The sequence below is a fragment of the Marmota marmota genome, unplaced genomic scaffold (genome assembly GCF_001458135.2).
Source record: "Marmota marmota marmota unplaced genomic scaffold, marMar, whole genome shotgun sequence".
Lineage (NCBI taxonomy): Eukaryota > Metazoa > Chordata > Mammalia > Rodentia > Sciuridae > Marmota > Marmota marmota.
The window spans coordinates 20,189,110-20,207,860 of record NW_026000185.1 but is presented as its reverse complement, the minus strand read 5'-3'; the positions used below and the strand labels follow the sequence as shown (position 1 = coordinate 20,207,860).

At 46.7% G+C, this 18,751-nt stretch overlaps 1 protein-coding gene across 2 annotated transcripts; it reads left to right on the top strand.

The window, feature by feature from the left end:
* The first annotated feature begins 12,522 nt into the window (after positions 1-12,522).
* LOC107146906 (sulfotransferase 1A1-like) lies at positions 12,523-17,389 on the top strand. 2 transcript variants are annotated; one of them, XM_048789742.1, is made up of 8 exons: positions 12,523-12,632; positions 14,949-15,132; positions 15,239-15,364; positions 15,450-15,547; positions 16,062-16,188; positions 16,277-16,371; positions 16,891-17,071; positions 17,192-17,389. In XM_048789742.1, the coding sequence occupies exons 2-8, from the start codon at positions 14,985-14,987 to the stop codon at positions 17,302-17,304; spliced, it is 888 nt and encodes a 295-aa protein (XP_048645699.1). In that variant the 5' UTR covers positions 12,523-12,632; positions 14,949-14,984; the 3' UTR covers positions 17,305-17,389. The 2 variants fall into 2 exon arrangements, with proteins under 2 accessions (XP_048645699.1, XP_015346723.1); XM_015491237.2 differs by lacking the exon at positions 12,523-12,632 and having other exon boundaries at positions 14,772-15,132.
* The last annotated feature ends 1,362 nt before the right edge of the window (positions 17,390-18,751 follow it).

The window sequence follows — 18,751 nt, the reverse complement described above, 5'->3', positions numbered from 1 at the left end:
TGTGTGAGGCAAGCACTCTACCACTGAGCTATAAGCCCAGCTCCTAAACTGAATGTTTTTTTAAGTCACATAAAATAAAATTATTTGGATCCATTTCTTATTTAAATTTTAATTTATGAGTGCTCATTTATCTCTGTGCCAATTTTGATACCATGTACATGATATACACAGGCACATATGTAGACACAACAACACAATACACAGGTGTGACACATATACAAAACAGAAAGGAAACAAAATTATGTAACTGGAACTCCACAGGTAGGGAGCAATGTTACGGGTGTTTATTAAAGCCTCTATTAGATTTAACCTGTTAGACATTGAAATAGAGCCCATCAGACTTTTTCATTATGACTTAAATATAGAGCAGGCCTGTACAGTTGGAAGTGCCAGGTGTAAAATCTGACAGTCATGACAGACACTGAGAGCAAATGTTCAGATAGCAGGCCATTTGTCCTTGATGTCATCACATCTATGTATTTAGTAAAAAGAAATTTTTTTCAATGTATTCAAGAGCTGACCCTAGAAGAATTAGCCTCTGAATAAAGACAGTGTGTAAAAACTCAGTGGTTAGATAAAATAAGACTGATCAGAAAAATACATTAATTTAGGTGTGTACGATCTAATGTGAATTCATCATAAAACCATGATCTCAAAAAGACAGAATTTTTTAAAACTGGAGTACTAAAAAAAAGTTTACATGGCCATGTTCTTTTTTTCAGAGAGAGAGAGAAAGAGAGAGAGAGAGAATTTTAATTTTTTTTTTTTTTTTTTAGTTTTCGGCAGACACAACATCTTTGTTTGTATGTCGTGCTGAGGATCGAACCCGGGCTGCACGCATGCCAGGCGAGTGCGCTACCACTTGAGCCACATTCCCAGCCCCCATGGCCATGTTCTTTAGTAAAAGAGTATGTAGAACATCTTTATCAAATCAGAGTACACTTTTAGCTTAGATTAGAGTCAGTTCATTCCATTTTTCTCTTTCTGTGCTATTGCATTTAGGGAGAAACTTGTTAAGAAACCAGACTGGTAGAGTGTGAAAGTAGATAAGATAGCCAGCCAAGCCAGAAGTGGATTTAAAAGGAACACTTTTTATTTTGTCTTAACCAGTTTTCCATAAGCCTTGTAAATCTAGTAGCCTCTGTAATTTACATGTTAAATGTTAGCCAAGGAGAAATAGAGATCTAACAAAGTAAGAAGAAAGGAAGGCTTTTTTAACTATTTTTCCTTTGTAAAATTACTTTCATAAGACGTGGTGGTACAGTTTATTTTTTCTTGGAAGACCCTGTTGCAGCAGTGACAACATTACTGACTTGGGTATTATAATTCTAATATTGTCCTGGTCAGTCCCCTCTTCCTCCAATTCCTCTTTACTCTCAGGAGGCAAGGGCTCCGGTGGAGGAGGGAAAGGTGCTGTCTGCAACACTTAACTTTTTAAGTGTTTATAATCTTTAATGGTGTTTTTAAATCCAGGAATCATGTCAGAAGCCGACCATCTCACACTTTTAGGAGATGGGTTGGGATAATCTCACACAGAATGCCATAAAGTAAAAGTAAGCACAGGTATCTTGTCTGTGTCCCCAGCTGCACACCTAGCACAGAGCTGTTTTACAAAGTCTCTCTCATTTCTCTACATTTCCTACTCCCTCTTTAGAAAACCAGGGATAAGTTTTAGTAAGAAAATTTTAAAAACTGTGACAACTGTGCCTTCTTTGATTTAAGCATAGTCATAAACAAAACAACATAGATCCCTTTCCCTGGATCCTCTATGTCTCATGTTTTACACCCAGCTATAGTGCATTCCTCACCTTTATTTAAATGACAGCATCCTCCAGAGGCATCCCCTTACCTAATCTTCAAAGATCTCCTGTGTCCGGTCCTTGTTGGGATGCCAACTGCTGTGACCTGAATGGCTAATAATTCAGAAACTGGCAAGGGGTGATGGGGGATTTAAAAAGATAAACAGACACACATAGAAAGCTGAGACCAAGTGGGACATTACATCCAGAGGATAATTCAATTACCCAGACCTAGCTTGGCATGTTTATTGTACAGGTTTTATCATTAAAAAGCTGATTTGTGTCTGAGTTTCAAGGTTAATGGTGATAACTCTGAGTTTTTGAACAGAGTGACCATGGGCAGGCATTGCCATAGCAACTGGGCAATGTTGAATTGTACTTTTGCACAGAAAGATCCCAGTGCAAGTTCACCACAACCACGAGGCAATCATACACCTTTGATCCACATTGCTGCTCCCTGCAACTGACTTAACACAATGTCAACAAAAACTGGGTAGATGCTCAGAGGACCCTGAGAGACTATCAGGTTGGATTTCATATGGGCTGACATTCAAGGACCCTTTTCCATTTGCTGCATCCCTGAGGAAAAGGCCTGTTCATGGGCAGCAGCAAAAGCATATGGTGATAAGTCCATGCTCAAGACCATGAATAGCCTGGAGGGGAGGATGTTGTCCCCAACCAAAATTCTTGTTGTAATTATCAAAATCAAAGCCACAACCTTAGTAAATGAACCTATATCATCATCTATGTAATTGGGTAAATGAGAAAATGTGTATATAAATCATTTAAATATGAAACAATCAGGGAGATAACATAAGGATGAAAACCCTTCTCAGGTGCTGTGTGGGATCCCAGGCAGAGCTAAAGAGAAGGCACATTTGCATTGCGCAGCTCAATCAGTGTGCAATACCAGGCCTTTCCCCTCATATGGCTACTATGAGCATAGTTCACACACAGAGAGGGCATATCTTCTTCCATTAGGGCTGCCCAGAAGGACTGAGGATACCCAAGGCCTGGCAAAGCTCCTTTTGATCAAGTGTAGTCAGAAGAGCCTCAAGAAGTCGGCAAATGGTAAGTAAAGATACCAACTTCCTTCTGGATGTGGGGGTTCCATTCTCTGCTCTGCTCAAACCTCCTGGACAACTTTTTTTGATGATCTGAGAACTATCCCTTGGTTACCTTATTTCAAATAAAAATTACATTGAAAGAAGAGACGGAAAGTCAGGTATGCTTGATTTGCACATACTTGCCAAGTCTCACAGGATTCAACTGATTTGATAATGATTTTGATTGATAGATTGGATAGACATACTAAAGCCTCCCACAGAAGCCCATCAGGGGTCTGGCAAGATGAGCAAGCAAATATGAAAAACAATCTTTGCAACTCACTGACCTGGACCACTTTCTAATAAAACCTGCACAATACCTGGTGTTGATGGCACTCCCAGGGCCAAACAATTGACAATACCTTTACCTTGTAGATTGGGGAGTGAGTTTTTACTGTAAAGAGATTCTCTAGCTTCTCTGGGTGCAACTCTTCATTTAGCACCAAGACATTTTCCCCCTTCCTAGGTACAATAATGAGGCCAAGAAATGATAGAAATATACCTAAGGATATTTTATCCCAAGTAGATCCTCAAATGTGGGGAACTAAAACTTCAGGGAAAGCAATTAAAGCTCAGCCTGTTTCTACTTCCTTAACGAACCCAAAAGTTTATCTCCATAAACAGAAATAACCTATCATATCAGAGGCCCACTGAGGATTTCAGCCTCTCATTACTAAATTCCCAAAATGTGGTCTTTTAGTCCATTATCATCCCTATGTAATACCCCATCCTTCCAGTACAAAGACCAAATGGGGAACACAGATGTGTCCAATATTTCTGGGCAATTAATGACATTATAATCCCACTACATTGTACAGTTCCTAATCCATATATTATTTTGACTCAGATACCAAGTGAATCTGCATGGTTCATTGTTCTTGATGTTAAAGATGCTTTCTGCTGCATGCCATTATATCCTGATTCACAACACCTGTTTGCTTTTGAATGACTGACCCTGATACCATGGAAGTTGCCTAATATACTCAGGACAGTGCTGCCTCGGGGTTCCCGGGACACCCCTCACTTATTTGGAAATGCTCTAGCAAAAAAAATTAAGGTGTTTGATTCTTGGAAAAGGGGCTCTACTCCAGCATGATCTCCATATCTGCAGTCCCACCAAAAAAAACCTAGATAACAATATCATCAAAATTAATAACTTCCTGGGAACTGCAGAATATGGAGTGTCTCCACAAAAAGCTTAGATCTCCCAACAAAGATTAACTATTTGGGCCACATCCTAACTCCAGGGGAAGGAACCCTCACACCTTTGAGAAAAGAAACCATTTTAAAAAATAGGACCACCACAGACCAAAAGGCAACTTAGAGTCTTCCTAGGGATGGGTGGGGTTTGCAGAATTTGGATTCCCAGCTTTGGACTAATAGCTAAGCCAATCTATGAAACCATGCAAAGGCCTGATTATGCACACCTAGGCTGGATGGGAAAATAGCCAAAAGCCTTTTAAAAATTCCAGGACTTTCTGCTGTCTGCCACAGCCCTGGGAATTCTTGACTTGGATAAGTCATTTACCCTATATATAGCAAGAAGGCAGGGTGTGGCACTGGGAATGCTCATTCAGACACTGGGGAACAGCTCATGACCTGTGACTTTCTTTTCTAAACAGTTGGATTCAGTGTTACGTGGATGGCCTATGTAATAAATTTGAATTGTCAACTTGGTTGGATTAACAGATGCTTAAAATTAATAAGTTTCTCTGTGTGTCATGAAGATGAATCTAGGAATGATTGGCATGTGGGATAGCGAATTGAAGACCCTCCCTAAGCATGGGCAGCACCAGGTTGGAGGTTCTGAAGGACAAGGAGGCAGCAGTCATGAATCCATTCTTGAATGGATTCATGACTGCTGCTGTGATTGTCTGAGGACTCTCACTCCTTACTCTTCCAAAACAGACTCTGCCAGTGATTCTTGGGGAGGTTCCAGAAGTCTTCAGCCTTGGACTGGGGAAGCATCATTAATTCCTTTTGTTCTGAGGCTTCAGCCTCTTGGACTGTACAGCTACTGGTTCCTCCAGCTCTCTGGTCTGCAGATGGCCATTGTGGACTATCATGTAAGCTAATCTAATAAATACCTTTTTAAATAATTATATCTCCTATTTGTTCTGTTCCTCTAGAGAACCCTGACTAATATAATTGCGGTGCCTGCAAGCTGTAGCTGCTACTGCACTCAGTAGAAGCTACTGAGTTAACCTTAGGACACTAGCTAGAGTTCCAAACCCATCACCAGGTTCAGAGTGTTCTTGAAATTAAAGGACATCAACAGATAACTGGAGGATGACTAAATAAATATCAAGCCCTAAGAGTTTAGAAACTCCAGGGATTACTCCTGAGGTCTACCAAACTCTAAATCTGAAAATTTGACTTCCCACTCTAACAGAAGGGGGAGATTTGCTTTCCTGTTGTGTGGAAACTATAGAGCAGATCTACTCAAGCATGTCTGACCTTAGAGCTCAGCCTTTAACTCACCCTGATATGAAACAGTGCACAGATGGAAGAGGCTAGATGAATGAGGGAACTCGAAAGGCAGGTTGTTCAGTAGCTGGCCCCAAGGAGGTAATGGAAGCAAAAATGCTTCCTCTAAACACTTCAGCTCATAAGGTTGAAATAACTGTCCTCATTCCAGCTTTGCAATTAGGAAAAAAATAATGAGTTACTAAATATACACAGATTCCAAAGATGCTTTCTTAGTTCTTCATGCTCAATATATATATAGAAAAAGGGGTACTCTTAACAAAAAAAATTCCCCAATAAAACATGGACCCTAAATTCTCTTTTTTGGAAGCAGTTTTGTTTACCTGCCCATGTGGCAATAATGCACTGCCAAGGACAACAAAAATGGCAATTCCCCTATTGTCCAGGGAAATGCCTTAGCAGATGGAAATGCTAGAGGAGCAGCACTTCAAAGTATTTCAGAACTGGCTCTAATTCTTCTAACCCAAACTGAAGTTGAAGACCTCCTGCACAGAATCTGAAAAGGAATGGGAAAATCAATGGTAACATAAATTAGCAGAAAATGGATGGTGGACCAGGGAAAGAGATCATGAAGTATTATTACCCTCAGCTGATCAATGGGGAAGCATTAAAGGGATCCATGATCCCACCTGGGGAGAAAGGCACTGACCATTTTGGTTGCTCATGCCTTTGGAGGGAAAGGCCTGAAGACTACCATTCAAGAGGTCATGAGAGCTCACTCCCTCTGCCTTCATAATATTCCAGCAGGCAGGCTGGGGACACCAAGCCACCACCTTTACTATTTAACCCAGTAGAAAAGTGAGGAATATCCCTTGGGGAAGATTGGCAACTGGACTTTACCCAGATGTTAAGGATATAAATACCTTCTAGTTTTGACTGACACATTTTCTGGGTGGATTGAAGCATATCCTACCTGAACTGGAAAGTCCCAAGAAGCCATTAAAGTAATGAAAAAAAATATTCCTAGATTTAGACTTTCTAGGTCCCATGTCTCAAAGATGACACAGAAGATCTCAAGAGCTCTGGACATCACTTACCTATCTTCATAATTCTTGGCATGCTCAATCATCAGGAAAAGTCAAAAGGGCTAGCTTACGTTATCAAAACCACCATGACATGACATGGAGAAACTTCCCAGTCCTGGTCATGTTTACTACTTATTGCTCTGTTGAGAATCAGAATTGTTCCTAAAACTTCTCTCCAACTAAGTGTTAATGAAATCCTTTAGGAAAGACTTTTCCTGACTTCAGATCCTGTCACTGACTGTAAAACACAAGAAATGATTAATTCTTTTATTAGGGGCTGGGGCTGTAGCTCAGTGGTAGAGCGCTTGCCTCACATGTGTGAGGCACTGAGTTTGATCCTCAGCATCACATAAAAATAAATAAATAAAAATATTGTGTCCATCTACAACTAAAACATAGGTGTTGAGAGCCACAGCTGAAGGGGCCCCAGCAAACTTCCAGCTGCCAGCAAACTTCCAGCTGCCGGCTGATGATTGGCTCACAGCGGCCCCAACAACATCTAGCTGATTGGCTCCTCTGTGGTGATGCTCATTGGAGATGCTCATTGAGCTGTTTCCCCGCCCTTTCAGACTGCCAGCTGATGATTGGCTCACAGTGGCCCCAGCAACATCTAGCTGATTGGCTCCTCTGTGGTGATGCTCATTGGGCTGTTTCCCTGCCCTTTCAGACCACGGAGCTGCTCATTGGGGGACTTTTTGGCTCCACCCATGCGACCTAGCCAATCGGCCTCAAGAGCAGGAGGATTGTGGGAGGTGGAGAGGCTTGTGGTTGTGAGAGAGGCTTGTGGGAAGCCGGTGGTGGCAGTTGGACTCTGAAGGTTTTTCCTGAGGAGCGTTTTGTTTGGCGTGTGTGGTTCTAAAAATAAAGTTCGTTTCTTTTGACAAGTGGCTCCTGAATTGTGCCCAGCAAGACTGCGGCACATAGGGGGATTTTTTTAAAAAAAATATTTAAGTATTTGGGCCAAAGTACAAAAAGTTTTATTAGAATATGGCAACAGGGTTCCTCTGACTCCTGATGATTCAACCTGTATGACAAAAGTACAATGCAGTGACTATGTATTACTCAAAACTTGAAAAAAGGACTCACCTTTATATCAGCTTACAACAAGATCTGATGTTTTTCAGTGTTCTAAAAATGAGACCTTACATCAAAAAGGCTCTGGGAAAGATTTCTCTGAGATTAATGCACTGTGGGCATTGTGCTGGGCATTGTCTATCTCAAGCTTCAAACACATCAAAATAAAAGATAATTAAAGATATATGGAAGGATATTTTCAAATGTGGGATGAACATATTTGCCTAACACCCACTGCAGGACAACTCAGCCAACAGGCAGCTCCCTCTTGGGAACAAAGAAAGCAATCTTCATCCCTGGAGTAATTCCACAAGTAAAATGGGATGGATTCCTACAGAAAACTGTCATTATAGGACTATATTGAAAGATACTTACAGGCTTGCCACTAATTGGAAGTGGAGGACAGAATGAGATGGCCAGTGACAAATGGCACCCAATGGCTACATGATCTTTGGCCATGGTTATCTCCAAGCTGGATAACAAGCATGAGGATATCCTTGGGTATAGGCATGCAAATTAACACTATAGATTCTCCAGCCAACTCCCAAAACCTACAGCATTGGTGGGAACAAGCAATCTTTCACTGGGGTGATCCTCTGGCTTATCTCTATTCCCCAAACCAGGCTTGAAGATGTGATACAGCATATCAAGTCCTTTAACAAGTATACACAAAAATCCCTCAGTGACATACCTCAGAACATTTCACTATTAAGCAATAAGATGAAAATGATGAGAAAGCTCATCTTACAAGATCAAATGGCCTTGGATGTATCACCTGCAGCACCAGAAGGAACAGATGCCAACATTACAGTGGAATGTTGTGTTACCCCTGATAAGTCTGGAAATGTGTCTGCTACAAGACCTTGACTCTTAAAGTAATGAGTTGTCTGATTCTTCCCAAAGTTTCAATGACTTTCTAACCTCCAGATTTTCTGGAACATCTTGGCCAGAAAAACCTCCCCTTTTCTTAGCCCTCCTACTTGGCATAGCAGTACTTCTTTGTTGTTTGATCTGTTGTTGTGGTGGGCTAGTATCTCATGTGCCCAGGCTATCAAAGAATGATGATTCCACAACCAACAAATCCTGATCTTCCTATGTCTCCCTAAGATCAATCATGACAAAACCTTCCATCTCTGTCCAGGTAGTGTCATTGTTCCTTGTCAGCCAGAATCAGAATAGAAGACATGTCTCATCCCTAATTGCCCCTTAAGATAAAGGGATAAAAGTCTGCGGGGCTGGGGCTGGGGCTCAGTGGTAGAGCACTTGCCTAACATGTGTGAGGCACTGGATTCAATTCTAGCACTGCATGTAAGTAAATAAATGAATGTCCATCAACAACTGAAAAAAAAAATTAAAAGTCTGCAGGTGGGTGAGATAATGCAGTATAGGAGAAATAATAAAAAGGTAGAAAACAGACATAAATGAAAGAAAAAATAGGATAGAATTCAGAATTGTCCAGCCTGTCACTCTCTAAGACTGTCTTCCAGGCCTGTTACTCCCAAATTCCTGGGAAACCTGTAAATCTACCTGTGCCCTGTTAACTAAACACTCAATAAATTGATGAAGGGAGATGTCATATTTTGAGACCCCTATAATTTAAAAGACTTCTCAGCACTATGTGTTGATCAGATAATGAAGACCAAGTCTGCCTGACGATGCGGGGGGGGGGGGGGTGTTAACCAGGCCACTAGAAACCATCCTGAGATTACTGGACTGGTGTCATTCCTACATATCTCCCCATAACCACCCCTCACCAAGTTTCCTTAAAAACAAGAGTCTGGAATCTGGAGGCCTGCATTCAATCCTTCCTGGAGCCACTTCCACTAGGACATTTACTTCTGTCCTCAGTAAGGCAGCATTCAAGCCCTCAGGAGACCTGGTGCGGGATCAAGCTGTTGCAACAGTTAAGGGTTCTGTGGTACCAAGTGTTAGCCAATCATTGACTGCGCGATGAGCAACCTGCCCAAGCACACGCTCTTTGGTTGGCGCTGGAAGCCTACCTGAGTTCCAGGGTGGGGATTTAGCTCCCACCTCCAGCAACCGGTGGAGATTGCAAGAACCCGCACTGCTGGGGCCTTCAAGGTGCCTCACAATGACTCCCAGGAGATTTTCTGAAACAAGCATCTTGCAATCCTGGCCACCCAGCCCTTCCAGGGGTCCTAGGTCACAGAAACGAACCCCCAGCTTCAGCCCCTGTGAGACATAGAAAGTCAGGTGGTTCATTTGCAAACTATGGTATTCAGCCTTAACTGGGTTCAATTGTAGCCGGTTTAATTATGGCACTTTCTTTTTGCCCGCCCTGATTTTAAAATTAGCCAATCCTATAGATTGTACCCCAGAGTTCTCCAATCAGGGCAAAGGGCAGCGCTGCATCAGGTATATAAAGTCCGCCCCGCGCACTTGCTGGTCAGGTTCTGAAGGATTTTTTTTCATCAGAGTGAATGCCTACCTCACCCACTTTCGAGCACGTTGATTTCTTGTGGCACTTCATTGTTTCCAGCACCCCTGACACACAAAGTTCCTATGTGCCTCCGGGAGGTGAAGCAAGGGCCGGGCGGGTCTTAGGCATCTACCTGCTCTACTGCCTAAACCCTGGTCATGGGGTCTGCAGCTACATGGAGCTCACCGTCAACCCCACTGGTGACAAGAAAGGGGAGAGGGGCTGGAAGACCAACTGGAAAAGGCATTTTTGGGCTGTGCAGGTCTTCCTCCTGGGAAGCAGGCTTTGAGAGGCCTCAGGCTCAGACTGGGAGATTGATGGCAAAGGTAAGAGTACAAGCATGCAAGGGGTGAAGCCTGGAGCCTGGGCTTGAAGCCCTTGTGAGGAGGCTCTAGATGGGGCTGGAGGCCAATGATGGTTAGGGATTCTCTTTTAGTTGTGCCATGGTGGGGTGGAAATGCACAGTTTTGACCCTCTCCTCCGGGGGATATGGTCTTCCTCAGAGAAGCCTTCTGGTCTGCTTTGGCTGCCCTTCAGGTAAAAAAGTCAATGATCCACTGCCTGACTGATGGGCCCAGGAATTGTCCCCTGCCTCGGCCACCCTCATGCTCTTCCTGTTCACAGTGTTCCCAGACATACTCACACACCTCAAACCTCCTGTGTCTATTGGAGTCACACCTGTGCCTAGAACTGCAGCCAGGTGTGTAGGGATCTCTGCACATTGCTTCTGCCACAGCCCAGCATCCAGAATTGCTAGGTGGGATCCCTTGGAGACCATGACCAAGCTGGGCCTATGCCTGTGATACCTGATTCAGGTGAGATCCACCCCAGTTAGGGTGGTATCTGAGGTTCCCATAACCTGGGTTCAAGGTGTTTGTTGAGAGACCAGGCAGCTCACACCCTTGAGCTGCTCTGTGTGGGAGGCCGACTAGCAGGTGACTGCATCTGTCTCCCCTTCTGATTGGTGTGGCATCATCCTCGATCACTCTGTGATCTGGTTGCCTAGGTAACTCAGACAGTAGATCTTTAGGGTCGAGTGACTGTGTCTTTACGCATAGGTGTGCCTTCCCACAGCCCCATGGGTGGAGCTATGCTCACCTATTCCTTTGTAATATTACCCCTTACTCTGTTTAGGATAGAAAGTTCCATGGAAACACCCTTTGTGTGTCCCCTTCTCTTTCTGTGCCCTTGGGTGTGGCCTTCGTAGATGTCAGTCAACCTGCTGACAGCAGACATCATGAAGCTAGACTCAGCCCCCTTGAAACCTGACTCCTTGCCTCATTTGAAAAGCTTCTCCTCAATAAGAGGGTTCAGCATGTGCAGGCTCGCTCTCCCTCTCTTTCTGTGGACCCTTAAGGTCAGAGGAGCCATCACAGTACCCCCAAAGAAAAAGGTATGTGTGTCTCTTGTGTGGTTATTTCACGCAGTCCAATTAGCCCAGCTCCCCTGGAATGAGCCCTGAGTATTTTAGTTGTGAGCAACCCAGCAGCTCTGCCCCCACTTCTAACCTGGGAAGGGAAGTGCTTGCGGGTCCTTGGACCCACCACTATTAACAGTTCCTTTGCCCTTTCTCTTGTGTGAAAGGCTCTTTCCTAGACCTTCAGAGTTGACCATGTGCCACCCTCCTGTGGAGCCCTGGCTCCATCCAAAACTATAGCTCTTCCTTGTGGATACCCTGTTTCCCCAATTTATGTGCTTATTGTGATATTGGGGGTAGAAGGTGGGGCACTTTATCACCGAGCTATAACCCCAACATTTTTTTCTTGCTGTTATTTTGACACAGAGTCTCAACAAATTAGCCAGGCTGACCAAGAACCTGTGGTCATCCTGACTTGGCCTCCTGTCTATGGGATAAAAGGTCCACCCCTCTGAGACTGGCCCACTATTGCCCTTAATGTATTTTGTTTCTTATAATTTATATATATATATTAATCTTGTGATCAGCTTCCCCACTCTTCACAATAAATTCCAGGAAGACAGTTCTTGTTCACTCTCTCACAACAGAGTATAGCCAGGCACGGTGGCACTCGCCTATAATCCCTGTGACTTGGGAGCCTAAAACAGGAGGATCACAAGTTGGAGGCCCACCTCAGCAAATTAGTGAAACCCTGTACAAAAATCAAAAAATAAGAAGGGCTGAGGATGTAACTCAGTGGTAAAGTGGCCCTGGGATCAATACCCACTACCAAAAAAAAAAAAAAAGCAGAATAGCACAAGAATATGGTCCATCAGTACTTAACAAATTAACAGATGGAGATCTGGCTTCTACTTCTCAGTACACGTGAGTTGCTCCTGTCTTCCTTTCCCTGCCTGCCACCTCTGATGGGATGAACAGTGTCCTTCTGTTGCCCTCATCAAGGATTTCCTCTAGGGCCCATGTGATCTGCCTGGCAGAGGAGTCCCTTCAGGAGGAGCCAGGGCAGCTTCTGCCCCTGAGGGCCAATGTCCTAGGTGAGTGCTGTCCTCTTTCCAGCCTGGCCTAGCTCTGGGGAGAGGGGCCCAGTAGTCCAGCCCAGGCTGGGGCAGCTGAGTCACTGGCCTTCAGGGCCAGGGCTACAGGGGGCTTAAGAAGCCTGACTCTGTATCATCTCCTACCAGCTTCACCTTTGGTTATTGTGAGAAGTCATTGCTTTGGGGAGTCCTGATCTGGCTGTGCCAGATGGGCACTGAGGAGGAACAGGATGGCTGGGAATGAGAAGAGGTGAGAGGTGATTCTGGCCCTGGCCTCCCTAGCTGCCTCCATCTTCTAGGCTGCATTTGACCAACCTCCATGGGATCACTGCATACCTGATCCTCCACAATCCCAACCCTGCCCCTACTTTTCTGTCCCCTCTCCCCTCTACCAGAAACTGGACAGCTTTCATTGAGTACAATTAGGAGTTCGGAGACAGATGTGGTGGTACATGCTATAATCGCAGAAGGTCAGGAGACTGAGGCTGGAGGATCTCAAGTTCAAAGCATCAGGAACTTAGCAAGGCCGTAAGCAATTTAGCAAGACCCTTTCTTCACTATTTAAAAAAAAATTTTTAATTGGGGATGTTGCTCAGTGGTTAAAGCCACTGGGTTCTTCAATATCAAGTACAAAAAAAAAGTTTTGAGTGATGGAACCTTCTGTTGTTTGCTGGGACACCTGGGTTTGGGGAACAGAGGTGTGAGGAGGGGCCACTGGCCCAACCATGTGTCCAGCATCCCCCCTGCCTACAGACCCTTCTGAATCCCTTTCCCCAGCTTACCTCTGAGGACACACTTATCTGGGAAGGCTCAGGAGACTGACACCCATGACTCAGAGCCCCTTGACCTCCAGTGCCCAGCGAGACTGGATTTTAATGAAAACAATAAGAGAAAAAGCTGAGGCGGAGCTGGGGAGGTCCCTTACATGGAGCCCTGTGGCTCTTGTGCCCCAGCCTCTTCGTGTCTGTCTCTGGAGGCCCTGAAAGTCCAGGGAAAGAAGCACCTGTGGGGCCATTCAGCAGCCATGAGTGGTGCCCCTGAGGACACTCAAGATCCATGAGGCAGGGCCCCCTCCCAGAACTATTAGGTTCCAACATCCTTTTTCGATCCTGTCCTGTTGCCTCAAAAACAGTTTTCCTGGAAAAAGAAAAAGTGTGGTAAAAAGCCTTCCTTGCTCTGCTCTGCCCCCATCCCTTCACCCTGCCCACTCGGCACTCTGGACCTGCCCTGCTCTCAGAGCCTGCAGTTCCAGAAATGCCTAAGGCTGCTCTGCCCTGAGCCCTGGGTGCCTTGAGACCAAACTGGAGCCATCAGGAAGGTGAGTGGCCTTGCACCCCATTTCCCCCACCTTGACGTGATCTGTTAGAAAAAGCCATCTGTTAACCTTCCCTGCAGGGACAAAGTTTGGGGAGCCCTGGAGTAGCCATGCAGTAGCTGAGAGACCATCTGACCCCTGGGCTCTTTCTCTTCATTCTAGTTCTGTTGTTTCCTGTAGGTTAAACCCACATGTTGGATTTTAAGACAGGTGTATGCCTGGATCCAGCTGAATGATAAGGATGGTAACCCTGATGTACCCATTCCCAAACCCCACCTTCCTTCCAGAGGATAGCCATTCCCAGGACTGGCTCCTCACCCGTCCCACTGTGGACCCACAGAAAACAGCTCTGCAGTACCCACTCCACACCTCCACCAATCCCCTGCGTGCCCAGGAGGACACAAGCCTGGGTCCCTGCCCAGCTCCAATATCTTCCAGATGCTCCTTTCACTTGATCGGACACCTATTTGATCCCTTGACTTGAATTCTACCTCCCAGTTCTTTTCCCATGGACCACCCATCTCAATAGACAACTCCAGCCTGGCCCCAGTCCCCTTCCCCTCTTTTTCTGAGTGATCAGTTTTGCTCATTCATATGCTCATTCAACTGACTAGGCCCTCAACCAAATTCAACTGCTCAATCAGTCCCATTGGTCCTGGAGCCAAGATGGAGCTTGGGTGGGGAGCTTGGCTGGCCTGAAGTGTTTCCAGATGTGAAGGGCCCAGGGACTCAAGAGGGGAACATCAGAGATGAGCCCACTAGGGCTGTGTCTCAGCAGGGGAGGAAGAACAATGAGCTGCATGTTAAGAGTTAGGATGGGCAGGGCAGCTAGTACACGGCCAGTGGTAGAGGACTTGACTAGCATGCAAGAGACCCTGGGTTCCACCCTCAGCACCACAGACAATACAAAACAAATGAAAAACAAACAAAAAGGAACAGGCAGAGCCTGCAGGAATTTCTCAACTGCTGAAGAAATCACTAGAATCACTGGGAGAGCTTCCAAATCTGTGTATCTGGACTCTAACCCCTGATATTGCTGTGGCAGGGCACTGGGGTCATGGAAAGTTCTGCAAGCAATCAGAAGGTACAGCCTGAGCTGTAAACAACGGCACTGGAGTTAAACCTTCCTTCCAATCCTAGCTCTCCACTTAGTAGTTTAGAGAAGCTGGGCAAATAACTGGACCTCCTGCAGCCTCAGGGTCCTTATCTCAAAGCAACAATCCAGTGAATGCTGTTTTTTATGGTATTCAGAGAAGCAGAGCAGGCGCTGGCCCCTGACTCAGCAGCATGGAGTTGGTCCAGGACACCTCCCGTCCTCCACTGGTCAAGGTGAAGGGGGTCCCGCTCATCAAGTACTTTGCAGAGGTGATGGGGCCACTTCAGAGCTTCCAGGCCTGGCCTGATGACCTGCTCATCAGCACTTACCCCAAGTCTGGTAAGTGAGGAGGGTCACCCTGCTCCCCCGCTGGGACTTCAGTCCCCACCTTGGTCACCAGGGCCCAGCCCTCCATCCTGTTCATTTCTGCTTCTCTCTCTTCTAGGCACCACTTGGTTGAGCGAGATACTGGAGATGATCTATCAGGGTGGTGACCTAGAGAAGTGTCACCGGGCACCCATTTACATACGCGTACCCTTCCTTGAGTTTAAATGTCCAGGGGTCCCATCAGGTGTGTGGTGGGATCCAGGGGCAAAAGATCTTAAAGAAGGTCGCTCTGGCTCCAGCTCACCATCCTTCTGCTGCCTGCACCTTAGGTCTGGAAACTTTGAAAGATACACCCGCCCCTCGGCTCCTCAAGACACACTTGCCCCTGGGCCTGCTTCCCCAGAGTCTGTTGGATCAGAAGGTCAAGGTGAGTGGCATTGGAGGCCACTAGGCCATTCCAGCTCTGGTCCTGTTCTGCAGGAAAAGTCTCTTCAAGCTTTGTCTCTGCACAAGTGGGAAGGCCACCTGTCCTCACTGTGGCAGGCCCAAGACGAGGAGGAGAGCAAGATTCTTCAGTGCAGACCCGAGGGCAGGGGAGCCTGGTGCTCAGAGGCTCACAGAGGGGCTAAAGGGTCCTCTGCCTGCCTTGTTCTCCATCTGTGTGTGTGGTGGAATCCCAGGGGTCAGATTAGGATGAAGTACGACTTCAGGGACCAGCCAGGAGTCTCCCACCAAAGCTGAGTTCAGATCCCAGCTGCTGTAGCCATCCCTGAGGTCTCCAGCAAGTCAGCCTCAAGGCCTCAACGTGTTCCCTTGTCAAGCCGAGAGGGGAACCCCCCAAAGTGGTGCTGTGAAGGGGGCCAGGCACCAGGAGGGCAGGCAGTACTGGGGTGTGTGCGTGGGGTGGTGTTGCTGGCAGAGGGTGTCGTCTGTCCCTGCAGGTGATCTATATTGCCCGCAATGCAAAGGACGTGGCTGTCTCCTATTACAACTTCTACAAAATGGCCAAGCTGTACCCTGACCCTGGCACCTGGGACAACTTCCTGGAGAAGTTCATGGATGGACAAGGTGGGCCCCAACCTGGAGGAAGGAGAGGGCTGGAGCTGAGGACGGCCACCTAAAACTCTTACCAAATCCTGCTGGTCCCCTTCCCCAGTGTCCTATGGGTCGTGGTACCAGCACGTGCAGGAGTGGGGGGAGCTGAGCCGCACCCACCCTGTGCTCTACCTCTTCTATGAAGACCTGAAGGAGGTGAGATCCCCCTGATACCACTCCATCCATGTCCTACCTGGGGGACAGGAACCTCAAGGGACCTGACAAGGCCCTCAGGACCCTCCCCATTGGCAGGCCCACCCAGCCCAGGACTCCCCACACTGCCTTCCTATCCAGGACTGCAGAGAGAGCTCATCTCAGGGCCCAGCACAGTCCTTATCTCCTAACACCTGAGTCAGCTACACATGTGGTCATGAGTCAGCTGTTTGTTTTCATGTCCCCCTGCACAAGGCTGCGCCACACCTGGGGCCACAGTTCTAAAGGAAGACTGACCCTCCTTTCTCCTAAGGCACTAAGCAGGGCTCACTCCAGGACCCTAAGGCAGAGAGCTAGTAGTTTTGGTCCAGGGAAAGAGGCCCAGGGTGAAGCAGCTAGGGCTGGGAATTTTTGAAATGGAAGGGGCCAGCTCCCCCCATGTGACACCAGAGAGGGGACTTCCCCTGTGTTTGCTCAGGAAGCAATACAAGCCCCCTCTGAAGAGCTTATGTCTTGCTTCAGAACCCCAAAAGGGAGATTAAAAAGATCCTGGAGTTTCTGGGGCGCTCCCTGTCAGAGGAGACAGTGGATCACATCGTCCAGCACACATCCTTCAAGGAGATGAAGAAGAATCCCATGGCTAACTACACCACCATACCAACTGAGATGATGGACCACAGTGTTTCTCCCTTCATGAGGAAAGGTGTGTGCAGTCCAGGGTGGGCGGCTGCAGAAGGGAGGGTGGAACCCAGAGCCTACCCTGGGCCACTTCGGACCACCTATGTTGGCAGGTACTCAGGCCTCCTCTTCCCCCCCAACCCAGGCATCACAGGGGACTGGAAATCCGTCTTCACTGTGGCTCAGAATGAGCACTTTGATGCCCACTATGCTGAGAAGATGGCAGGCTTCAAGCTCAACTTCCGCTGGCAGCTCTGAGTGGTGTCGTGGGGAGCCACTACAGGGGGGAAGCGTGGGCACAAGCCTGACCCATGACCTCAGGAATAAAACATGATGTGTCCAACAAGAGGCTCTGTTGGAAGCCAGGAGAACACCTGAGACAAAGTAAATCCCACTGGGACCAAGTAGGGCCCTCTGCCCCACAGTCTATAGCTCCTACCTGCTCTGTCGGGGAAGGGAAAGAGGATCTGCAGGAGGTAGACCCAAGAGACATGAGAGAAGAGGAAGAATATTTGATCCTGTAAGATCCTCTTTTGTTTCTCCCTCCAGTCTGCTGGCCAGCTTCACTTTTTCTTGGACTCCTTACAAGCCACCTCTCTCTCACCACTTAGCTGCATCTTGAACCCTTTTCATTTTTTATTTTGAGACAGGGTCTCACTACGTTACTGAAAGTCTCCCTGTTTTGCTGAGGCTGATCTCAAACTTGCAGTACTCTTGTCTCAGCCTCCACAGTCACTGGGATTATGGTGTGTGCACCACTACGCTGGACTTAGAACAGAGCCTTGAGGAGGAGGAAGTGAGGACAGTTAAGTACCTGGGATTGGAGGCAGGGCCTGAGTTCAGCAGGTATGAGGAGATATATCAGCACTAAGGTGGCGAGCCTCTTGGCTATGCTCCAGGATGGTTTTGAGGATGGTTCATGGTTTGATTGAAGGCAAATGCTGGTTGGAGATTCAGCATCTGAAGGAGATGCAATATGGCTACTTAGATGAAGGCTGCATTTCCAGTTGTTTATAGATTGCAATTCAAGCAATAAGAGTATGACGTTTTAGTGCGATGGACGAAAGAGGGAATTGGCTGAAATCCAATATTGGACAGTCAGAATCTCTGACTCGGAAATTCAGGTACATTGGATGAAGTACAAGAGAGAGTAATTGGAGCCCAACTGATAGCAGCAGCAGCAGCAGCAGTGGGGTTCATTGGAGAGAACAGGGGTAACACAAACAGAGAGAGAAACACAATAGGGCAGATTAGGCACAGGAAAACCTATAGAACGAAAAGCAGGCTGAACTTAGCTGGACTAGTGGCTGCACAGTGAACTGGGTGCCTGAAAAGTGTTCTGTTTCTCAACTGGCAAGTGGAGAACAAGCGCTGGATTCATCTTCAGGCCATGCTGCAGCCTGGGGAGCCCTGGAGATCACAGCAAACATAACCGTACTCTCCTGGCAAGTGCCTACCATGTGGCCTAGTGTGTGCCTAGCAGAATATGAGTGAAACAAACAGGCACAGAGATACCTGTCCCCAGGGGGATTCAAGTCAGAGATAAGGAAGGCAGTGCACCTCACTTTTCCTTTGAGTCTGATAACTCGTGACCAGCTGAAGAAGGTTAGGGAACTGAACAGGTGTGATTACCTTGAGAGTTTCAGCCTGGGAAGGTTGTATTCATGAGCAGTGAAATGTGTGAGACCTCTGGAGGGTTGATTCC